Here is an 11209-nt window from a genome sequence, read left to right as displayed (position 1 = left end):
TGGGTGTTCATTGGAAGGACTGATGTTGAGGCTAAAACTCCAATACTTTGGCCACCTCATGCGAAGAGCTGACTCATTGGAAAAGACCTGATGCTGAGAAAGATTGAGGGCAGGAGGAGAAGGGGACGACAGAGGCTGAGATGGCTGGATGGCATCACCAACTCAATGGACATGGGCTTGGGTGGACTTCGGGAGCTGGTGATGGACAGGGAGGCCTGGCGTGCTGTGGTTCATGGGGTCGCAAAGAGTTGGACACAACTGAGCGACTGAACTGAACTGAACTGAATTGCTTTAGCCAACAATGATCTCTTTGGATGCTTACATTTCAAAGATACAGTAAGATCAATATTTCCAAGGGTCAGAGAAAGGACTGTAGGTTTTATATGAAACGGAACTCAAGGGTATATTTGGTATATGGGATGTCTGGACCTGGTGGGGTTGGCTTTACAAAGTAAAGGACAGTAAACCAAACCTTCGTGTGCATTTGGACCTTTGTCAAAGCTATTTCCTGGCTAGCAATATTTCTGTAAGTTTTATACCTGCTTGAGTGCCAACTGTAGCTCTTGATAGTTCTCTGATCTTCCCCTCCTTACCTTGTTGAGAAAGTTAAGTAAGTGTTTTGTTTTTCTTTTACACAGTCGCTCAGTCATGTCTGATTCTTTGCAATCCTGTGGACTGTAACCCACGAGGTGTCCATGGATTTTCCAGGCATAAATACTGGAGTGAGTAGCCATTTCCTTCTCTAGGGGACCTTCCTGACCCAGGGTCCACCTCATTGGTAGGCAGATTTTTTACCACTGAGCCACCAGGAAAACCGTGTACCTTCTGTATCTATTTCTATCTTTTCTCTCTTTCTTTCTTTTTTTTTTCTCAATTTGATCTCCCATTGGTACCTATAGGACACTTGTTTAAGATGAGAGCTGTCTTAAAAGTCCTTTTAGGTGTAAAAGTTCAAGTCTTCAATATATCTGTTCCAATTGTGAGTCTGAGCAAGTGAGTCTTTTTTCATGGCTTAAAACCAATATTAGGGCTTACAAGAGCTTAAAACCAATATTAGAGCTTATACTGTTAGGACGCAAGAGCTTTCCCTTAAGAAATGTAGGCCTCTCAAGATGCAGAGCCACTCCAGAGAAAGCCTAAGAAAACAAAGACCTTCCTTGTCTCAGGTGACAAAAAAAGCTCTATCTCCCATAAAATGAGACACCTTAAATACTGACCTCCTAACCTATGTTACCAGAAAGGTGATACTGAGAGGAGAATTCTTTCTTCACAAACCAGGCAGCAAAGGTAGAGGCCGTAAGGGCCTCTTATGACCTGAGACACTTCATTAAGACGAACTTCCCTGACAGCCAGCATGGTTGGACAAAGAGAATATTGCCTGTCACTTCATGTCTTAGGCTCCTAGCTGGCTGGCTTTCTAACTGCTGATGCAAGCCTGACAGACAACCTGCATCCCCTGCCCCTACCCCACCAAAGGGAGTATTCTCACTGGTGACAAAGCCAAGTTCTCAGGATAGGAAACAAAACAAATGGAGATTCTCATCTTATGGTTTTTCATCCTTATGACAGATGACAAAGGAAAACATACCTCTTTCTGGGAGGCTAAGAATCAGTAACCATAGGTGCTGATTAGCAAAAACAAATTCACAAGAATCACAATTCAAGATCTATTTTCACAAATGTTTTTCTTCTGCCTCTGTGAATTTGGAAAGGAAGGGAAAACGAGAAAGTTTCATCCCCCTCTCTTGTCTGTGCACTACAGAGAAAGCACTGGGAGACTGACATGGTAAGAATCCATACCTTCTGCTGGTCTGCTGTCTGTTACCGCATATTTCAACTGCAGTCTCCAGGGAGAATGGCGTGTTCTAGCCTTTCCCTGTCCCATCTGCCTCACCAGAAACTGTACAGGGGGAAATATTTGTTTCCTTCTACTGTTTTAGGTTTTTGGCTGGGACTCTGTAACAAAAAGGCAGCTTAACAAGAGAAAAGGAAATGAATATATTAACATGTACATCTCATATATACTTATGAGAAATGAAAGTGATGAGTAACTCAAAGAGGTGTCTAGAACTTGGACTTACAGATCATCTTAAACAAAGAACAATATATTTTTAGGGGAACTACAAGACAAAGGAAAAGAGTACTGGGCTTCCAAGGGCAGCAAATAGTGGTACAATAAATACATCAGAAACTAATGGAAAATACTAGCTAGTCAGTATAGGTTGTTTTCCAGAGTTCTCTGGTCCTTACTTGGGTCTAATATGTGTCTAGGGATGTTGATGATTAATTTCTGCACAAATTTATGTTCTGCTTTCAGGAAAATAGGGGGAGAAAAGAGAGCTTTTTTTGAATCTTCTTCTTCTCCATTGCCTTCAGCTCAACATTATTCTTGTGTCAAAGGGGAAGATTCTTGGGGTGGCATATTCTGTTATTCCTCTGAAGATTTTGCTATAAAATTCCCTTGCTTTACAAGGACTCTTTATGTTCTAACATGAAAACATGAAGTAAGGCTTTGTCAGAAAGGAGTTAGGAGTGTTATTTGCATGAGGCTTACTTCTAATAGCGAAACATTGATTTATAAATTAAGAATTTACAATAATAACCAAAAAGTTAGTAATGGAATCTGGCTGAACAAAGTAGTGTTGTATTATATACCTATCAGAACAACAGGCAGTGTTCTTTTGTGGAAAGTGTATATAAAATAATCTTAAGGGAAAAAGATAAGGCAACATACAGAAGGCACATAAAGCAACTTAATGAAAAACATTTAATGAAAGATTAAAACTCATTTTTAGTTGAGTCAAATGTTCATTCAGATTTTTTTATTCATACTTGCTCAAATTCATAATAGGAATAGGAATTCCTATTCAAAATAGGAAAAAGTTCCTCTTTTATCAATAGTGCTAATCCCAATTAGTCCTGAGCAATGTCTTTAAGCAATGTCATTTCACTATTTTGTTGCGGATTGATTCTTAGGACATCAGAATGTCCTTCTTCAAACATAAGAAAGAAAATTTTGAAGTTAGTGAATCAATAAACATTTCCTATTTTCCACATGTCTCAGAGGGTGGAGCTCCCAAACCAGTCGCATAAGAAGGAAGTGAAAAGATGTTAAAAGCAGGGCCAGCTCCCCTGGGTCAGCCTGGAGGTCTGGCTTCTCAGTCAACATGAAGGCTCTCCTCATTCTGGGGTTTCTCCTCTTTTCGGTCGCTGTCCAAGGCAAGGTCTTTGAGAGATGTGAGCTTGCCAGAACTCTGAAAAGATTTGGAATGGATAACTTTAGGGGAATCAGCCTGGCAAACTGTAAGTTAACTCTTTTTCATCCTTTCAAATAGTTAGCCAGGTGTGGAACAGATACTAATAGAGGATGAACAAAAAGAAAGGGTCTTTGAGTGAATGTTTTTTTCTTTCTTGGAGGGTTTATACACTTCAGTTCAGTTCAGTCGCTCAGTCGTGTCCAACTCTTTGTGACCCCATGAACTGCAGCACACCAGGCCTCCCTGTCCATCATCAACTCCCGGAGTCCACCCAAACCCATGTCCATTGAGTCGGTGATGCCATACAACTATCTCATCCTCTGTTGTCCCCTTCTCCTCCTGCCCTCAATCTTTCCCAGCATCAGGGTCTTTTCAAATGAGTCAGCTCATCTGAGTTTCAGCTTCAATATCAGTCCTTCCAAAGAACACCCAGGACTGATCTCCTTTAGAATGGACTGGTTGGATCTCCTTGCAGTCCAAGGGACTCTCAAGAGTCTTCTGCAACACCACAGTTCAAAAGCTTGTACACTTACAATGGTTAAAAACATCAACTTGTTCTTTTAGAATCAGATGTACCAGGTGAAGGATTGAGTCATGGTGGGTCAAATTCTATATCATTCTAAGCATGCCAGGTCCCCATGTACTCCTCTAGCGCTACTAAATCTGACAGCTGGCACATGTAGACTGACTATAAGATACATTTTAGCACCTGGGACATGTCTGTTAAGCCCTTGTTGTTTGATTCTAGCCATTTCTAATTTGGATCTTGGGTTCTGAATAAGGTAGTATTTTTTTCATTTTTAAACCCCCTGACATGCTGTTGCACTTTTAACAGCAAGGTTTTTTAAAAATTACATTGAACTCTTAAAACAGGGACAGTAGAACTATTTCCCCTCAGTCAATATCTATATAAGGATCCCTGAAATGCAGCATGAAATGACATTTGATTATTCTGACTCTAGTTCATTAATTATTTTTCATTTTCTTCCACAGAGTTTAAGATGTGCCCTAAGGAAAATTTCCTTTGTATTTTAGTCCGTATTTGTCAATGTCATCACTGTGGTTTTTATATTAAATTCAGGCATTTCTCCTCCATAACTATTTTTGAATGAGTTAGCCAATGGCTAGATGGATGGATGGATGACCCAGCCTTTCCTATTCTATGATTCTTGCCTGCATTATAATATGATACCCAAATTCATCTTCGGTATCATAAATTTTCTTTCTCCCAGAAAATCCTTATTTTTTCTACTAAAAAGCATTTTTCCATTAGCATATACATCTGCTGCTAATGACCAAATCCACTCAACAACTCTGTTGATTTTTCTGTTCTAGGCTCAATCCTACCTGGGTGTTAGTAATAAGGAAAGTGTAATAGCAATGGAAGATATTTTTAAAAATATGTCATCTTTTTCATTTGTATTACCAAATCATTTGCTAATAAAAGAATTCTCTGAAGGGACCTTTAACACCAAAGTGTTAAAACACTTTACAAGTAAAATACATCTTTATACTTATAAAGTAAGTCATTAGTAAAATAGAACTAGTTAAGTAGAACTGATTATGCTATGAACTGTAAGTCATATGATTTGCTCTTTATTACTTAAAATATGTTTTTTTCAGGGATGTGTTTGGCCAGATGGGAAAGCAATTACAACACACAAGCTACAAACTACAATGCTGGAGACCAAAGTACTGATTATGGGATATTTCAAATCAATAGCCACTGGTGGTGTAATGATGGCAAAACCCCAGGAGCAGTTAACGCCTGTCATTTACCCTGCGGTGGTAAGACAAGATAATGTGGAGTGACAGCACAGGACTCACCTGGTTATACCTGTTTGGTTATCCAAAAAGTTCATTCAGGTTTTTCTGTAAACATCTTATGGGAAAACTGGAATGATCCTTTAGGTCAAGAGTCAATAGAAATAAAAAAATCTTGAAGGGTTCATCAGGGACCTATAAAAACTCCATTTTAACATCTAGAAACTCTATTATCCTCCTCCTAATTTCTTAAGTAAGAAATTAAAGAGCTGGTATCATAAAAGTTTGCTGTTTGCTAACATAAAGAAGTTTCTGGAATGACCTATCACTTTATCATAACTGGACATATTGATGCTTTGTGAAGAACAATGCTATTCCTTGTTTGGGGAGGATTAGCGATAATTTTGTTGGGTGGTCTTTTTTTTTTAAATCTACCCTCCTTTATTGGAAAACAAAAGAATTACTAGTTAATCAAAGTGGAGGAATATGCGTGGTGTTTTTAAAAAATTGTTTTTACTTTTTACTATAAAATATTTTAAATATATGGACAATTAGAAACATTACTATAATAAGCATCAATATGCTCATCACTTACTTTAACAGTTGTTAACATTTTAGCACATTTACTTCTTTATATATATATATATATATATATATATATATATATGTATATAAACTTCTTTTTGCTGAGTGATTTTAAGGTGAATTAGAAACATTATGACATTTCATTTATAAATTCTTTAGAACGAATCTCCAAAAACACAGCTCCTATATAAAAACTGTCATTCTAACAAATTAATTTATAGATTTGTTTAATTGAGGTGAAACAAGTATTCTATTGACTTCCTTTTAAAATAGAGAAAGCATGTGGAATCTTTTTAAAATTTTTTTTAATTGTATTTATTTTTTTATTGAAGGATAATTGCTTTACAGAATTTTGTTCTTTTCTGTCAAACCTCAGTGTGAATCAGCCATAGGTACACATATATCCCCTACCTTTTTTTGAACCTCCCAAAGCATGTAGAATCTTTAGTGCCTGAAATATTGGAGAAATATAGCAGAATTGATACTGCTAAATTTTTAAATATTAAAAATCCTAATAGTGAAGATGAGTCTAAGAATATACTTTTGTATCCAGTTAATTTATTTTAAAAATTTTGTATTATAGAATAACCTGTTGTCATTGAATAAAAATTCTTACTACCCAGACATGTATGACCATTGGGAAATTTTGGTATCCACATGTTCTTTTGGAATACACAACAATCCCGGACATGAATGTAAAGCTATATTATACATATTTGTACCCACATAACAACAGTGAAATTGTACTATATTTACTGCTTTACAATTTTGTCTTTATTACACAAAATTATTTTTGTCAACAAATACCAATCCTTGTTGTTTTTTAAAGATGAATAGACTTTCACAATATAAGTACTCCATAATGTATCAACCTAACTCTTACTGTTAAACATTTAGGCTAGTTCCACTTATGCCCTTTATTAATTGCTATGAAACACTTTGTATACATATCTTTCAGTACATCTCTTATTATTTCTTTAGGATCAATTTCCAGTGTCAAATTGCTGAGCAAAAACCTGCTAGACCAGTTTCTGTTTGTCTTTTTTTTTTTTTTAATATTTCCTAGTAAAAAGAAAACCTTCTATCATGCTAATTAATAATTCCAGAGCTTCCAATGACTTTGGTAAATGAGAAACAGATGCCAAATGGGATGGAATGAAGAGTTCCCCCCAACATCAACAGATAAACAGACCCTTAAAAATTATTTTAGTTGTTCTTTCCTCAGCCTAAGAGAATAAAGCTGACTGAGCTAAACTTAACATTTCTATGAATGTTATTTTCACTTCTCACCACCTCTTTTTCAGCTTTGCTGCAAGATGACATCACTCAAGCTGTAGCATGTGCAAAGAGGGTTGTCAGTGATCCACAAGGCATTAGAGCATGGTATGTGTGTGTGTTTTTTTTTTTTCCTTTCAGTTTTATTGAGATGTAATTGACATAAAGCACTATATAAGTTCAAGGTTTACAGCATAATGATTTGAATTACATCAGGAAACAGTATCACAATAAATTTAGTGAACATCCATTATCTCACATGGATACAAAATTAAAGAAATAGAAGAAAAAATTTTTTGTGTGTGATGAAAATTCTTAGGATTTACTCTCTTTTTAACAATTTTCATATATAAAATATAGCAGTGTTAATTATATTTATCAGGCTATATATTTGTTTTTGCTCTTTAGTCACTAAGTCACGTCTGACTTTTGTGATCAATAAACTGTAGCCTGCCAGGTTCCTCTGTCCATGGGATTATTCCAGGCAAGAATACCAAGGCAGGTTGCCCTTCCCTCCTCCAGGAGATCCTCCTAACCCAGGGACTGAATTTGTATCTCCTGCACTGCAGGCAAATTCTTTACTGCTGAGCCACCAGGGAAGCCCCATGCTGTACATGATATCCCTAGTATTTATTTATCTTATAACTGGAAGTTTGTAGTACCTTTGACTGCCTTCATCCAATTCCCCTTTCCTCATTCTACCCAAATTCTCTTGTGGTTACCTCAAGAGGTAACCACAAATTTGACCTCTTTCTCTATGACTTTCTTGCTTTGTTTGTTTGTGTTTGAAATATAATGTATGTACAACACTATGTTAGTTCCCATTACAGAGCATGGTATGTGTTAAGTATTAAAGGAGAGAGCTGTTTTATCCTATTGTTATGAAAGAAGTGAGAGAATATTTCCAAAGATCAAAGTATGGTACTGAGAACTGAAAATTGCAGCTTTAGATTCATACTAAACGGTGTATAGCATAGAAACAATCTACTTTAACTGATTCAAAATCTTATTCTTTTACTCCTCAATTTATTTTGGGGAATTTCTAGAGGTTTTAAGATTCTCCACCTTATACCTATTCCTTGTCATATCTTGACATTATTTTTGGAATTAAGTAAATATGGAACGCACTTTGCATTTTTGCTGTGAACTACATAGGACTCAACACTTGCACTCAGATGTTCTGTGCCCTAGTGAAGCTTTGGGGGAGATGTGAAGTCCTTGGTATAGTATCTCCAAAATAAATAGCAGTAAATAGCAATACTTGGATCTGTCTGTAGCTTTTATTTCATGTAATGATAAACTATGTTGTTTTCCCAAAGGATTTGAAGTATATGTAATATAATGAAGCTTTGTTTCAACCTTATTACCATTTGTTTCATCTTTCTCTACAGGGTGGCATGGAGAAGTCATTGTCAAAACCAAGATCTCACGAGTTACATTCAGGGTTGTGGAGTGTAATGTTGGAGTTTTTACTTCAACCCATTTTGTCTCTTTTTCATATTAAGGAAGTAATAGTTGAGGGAAAGGTCATACTTTCAAACAAATAATGTTTTTTTTTTTTTTTTTTATAGAAGCAGGAGCATGTGGTCTTTAAGATACTTAATGTTTACTTCATGTATTTATTATTTGATATTAGGCCCACAGTGTATTTCAGTTTAACAGACCTAATGCTGGTGAATATTTGTCTAAAATCTTAATTATCAAATATATATCCAGAACATTCAGTTCTTAAAGAAATAGCACACACTTAATCTTGAATCACCCCCACTCCAGTACTCTTGCCTGGAAAATCCCATGGATGGAGGAGCCTGGTGGGCTGCAATCCATGGGGTCGCGAAGAGTCGGACACGACTGAGCGACTTCACTTTCACTTTTCACTTTCCTGCATTGGAGAAGGAAATGGCAACCCACTCCAGTGTTCTTGCCTGGAGAACCCCAGGGATGGGGGAGCCTGGTGGGCTGCCGTCTATGGGGTCGCACAGAGTCGGACACGACTGAAGTGACTTAGCAGCAGTAGCAGCAATCTTGAATCATACAAGTACTCCCTAATATTCAACAAAAATATAGCAAAATAATATCTTTAAACAAATTGATCTTAGGCAAAATCCCACCTGTGTAGTAGGCATGTAACATCATCATCTGTTCAGTCATCTCCAAAAACAGTAAAATATAACTACTCTTTGTTGGGCAATATAAAATGTTAAATGGAGCATAATACCAAAAGACTAAAAATGAAGAAAGCCTGATTTAAGAATTTTGTTTTCATAAAGTGTGACCTTTGTTTTAAATGTTGTCTTAAAAATGTTGGATTTATGCAGCTTTAAAAATAAGCTCAGAATTTATATGTCAATCACTTTTAGCCCTTTTAAAGAACTCAATTGTGCATCTTGCTGTCATGAAGGATATAAAGATGGATTAGATGAGCTGTTGTTTTTTCTTACTGTTATAAGCTTAGTTTCATGCATTATGACAAATTCAGAGGCAGAAGAGTTTGTAGGTATTGAAATCATTGCTAGTTAATCACAGGTGTGAAATCATGAATGCTATAAAAAGTACATTTTCAGTAAAAGCTTTGCAATTTATACTTTGTCTTTCTTTGTTAAGTCATTTGGTGTCTCCGAAAAAATACATACATATATATTTGAGAAAAAGATTATCTGACACTTAGTATTTCCTACATCCTCATCTGTACCAAAACAGTTAGATTTTTTTTCTGTGTGTATATTCTCTTTAATCATAGAATTCACATTCACATTAAATAACTCATTTTTTCCTCAATGGATTTAATCATAAAGAGATAGGGTATATATCATCTTAAAAAGAAAGCTCTTACAAAAACCAAAAATAGCTAGATATTGCTGAAGAAAAATACATAAGCATGCTGACAGATCTCTATTTTTTAATTTTTTTAGCTGTGCTACTAGGTTTGGGGGATCTTAGTTCCCTGACCAGGGATTGAACCTGCATCCTCCACAGCAAAAGCTTGGAGTCCTAACCACCGGACCTCCAGGGAATTTCCCTCACACTAAATTCATAAACACAAATCTCACATGGGCCCTCTAATCAGCCTGGTCATCTTAGTCACTTCTCTGAAATCCTGTGTTGGTGTCCCAATTACTCAAAATGACTGTCACTGTTTACTTCTCTCATTTCAAAGTCCTGGCACACATGCCAACCACTGGCCTTCCACACTCTGCTTGTGGTAGACGACTCAGCCTCACCTTACACTGACAGAACAGAGGCAACTCATATAAAACCTTCCCCTCCTGGCCACCATAACAGAGCTCAGGTCTTTCCGTGGGCCCACCCTCCCTTCCTTCCCCTTTATCACTGCGATGAAGGGCCTTGCTCCCGCCAATGGCAGTGTCTCCACATGCAGTCTTCACAGCCCTCTCACTACTCCAGTTTAGGCTGAGGGTTTCCTGATCCTGAGTTTCTCCCTCTTTGTTGGATCATCCCCTTTACTGTACGAACTGCCCTGGTAACCTTTCATCTTGCAAATAACCCTCCAGGTACAACATCATTTTAGACTCCCTTTTACCGCAACTGGGGCTTCCCTGGTGGCTCAGACGGTAAAGCGTTTGCTGGTAATGCAGGAGACCAGGGTTCGATCCCTTGGTTGGGAAGATCCCCTGGAGAAGGAAATGACAACCCACTCCAGTACTCTTGCCTGGAAAATTCCGTGGACTGAGGAGCCTGGTAGGCTACAGTCCATGGGGTCACAAAGAGTCGGACACGACTGAGCGACTTCACTTCACTACCGCAACTATCTTCCTGGTGGCTCAAGAACCCGGAAGCTTCTCCACAACAGCTGTGTGGTGGTGGTGGTGGTTTAGTTGTTGAATCGTGTCCGACTCTTGCGACCCCATGGACTGTAGCCTGCCAGGCTCCTCGATCTGTGAGATTCTCCAGGCGAGTATACTGGAGTAGGTAGCCATTTCCTTCTCCAGGGGATCCTCCCAACCCAGGAATCGAACCCGGGTCTTCTGCACTGCAGGCAGATTCCTTACTGACGGGGCTATAAAGGAAGCCCACAACAGCTGTACCATTTTATATTTCCATGAGCCATGCATAAAAATTTCTAGACATTTTGATTAAACTTGTTATTTTATCTTTTTCTTATAATAACATCTTGTTGGGTTTATAGTATGACATTGTGAACTATGATTTTATTGATTTATTTTTTCCTTGAGTTCTATCTGTTTTTGCCTCTTGTAGTTTGACACTGTTGTTAGGCACATACGCATTAAGAATTGTTATGTCTTCTTGGAGAATTAACCCCTTTCTCATTATGTAATGAATGTACTTCTTTATCAACTGTGGTTTTT

At 37.4% G+C, this 11209-nt stretch overlaps 1 protein-coding gene across 1 annotated transcript; it reads left to right on the top strand.

Moving 5' to 3' along the window:
- The first annotated feature begins 3139 nt into the window (after window positions 1-3139).
- Window positions 3140-9463, top strand: LOC147371854 (lysozyme C, non-stomach isozyme). Its single transcript, XM_086400049.1, has 4 exons — window positions 3140-3303; window positions 4881-5045; window positions 6911-6989; window positions 8273-9463. Exons 1-4 carry the CDS (start codon window positions 3168-3170, stop codon window positions 8337-8339), a joined length of 447 nt encoding a protein of 148 aa, XP_086256175.1. The 5' UTR covers window positions 3140-3167; the 3' UTR covers window positions 8340-9463.
- The last annotated feature ends 1746 nt before the right edge of the window (window positions 9464-11209 follow it).

The sequence above is a fragment of the Bos grunniens genome, chromosome 5, assembly GCF_055505025.1.
Source record: "Bos grunniens cultivar Pamir isolate PY7600 chromosome 5, Bosgru_T2T1.0, whole genome shotgun sequence".
Taxonomy (NCBI): domain Eukaryota; kingdom Metazoa; phylum Chordata; class Mammalia; order Artiodactyla; family Bovidae; genus Bos; species Bos grunniens.
The sequence above is the reverse complement of the archived record's forward strand: the minus strand, read 5'-3'. Positions and strand labels throughout refer to the sequence as shown.

What these genes read in the sequence shown, in the direction of transcription:
- LOC147371854 (XM_086400049.1), top strand. Translation starts at nt 3,168, where the DNA reads ATGAAGGCTCTCCTCATTCTGGGGTTTCTCCTCTTTTCGGTCGCTGTC. An exon ending in CTGTCATTTACCCTGCGGTG is followed by an intron (nt 5,046 to 6,910) that starts GTAAGACAAGAT and finishes CCTCTTTTTCAG; the next exon opens with CTTTGCTGCAAGATGACATC. An exon ending in CCACAAGGCATTAGAGCATG is followed by an intron (nt 6,990 to 8,272) that starts GTATGTGTGTGT and finishes CTTTCTCTACAG; the next exon opens with GGTGGCATGGAGAAGTCATT.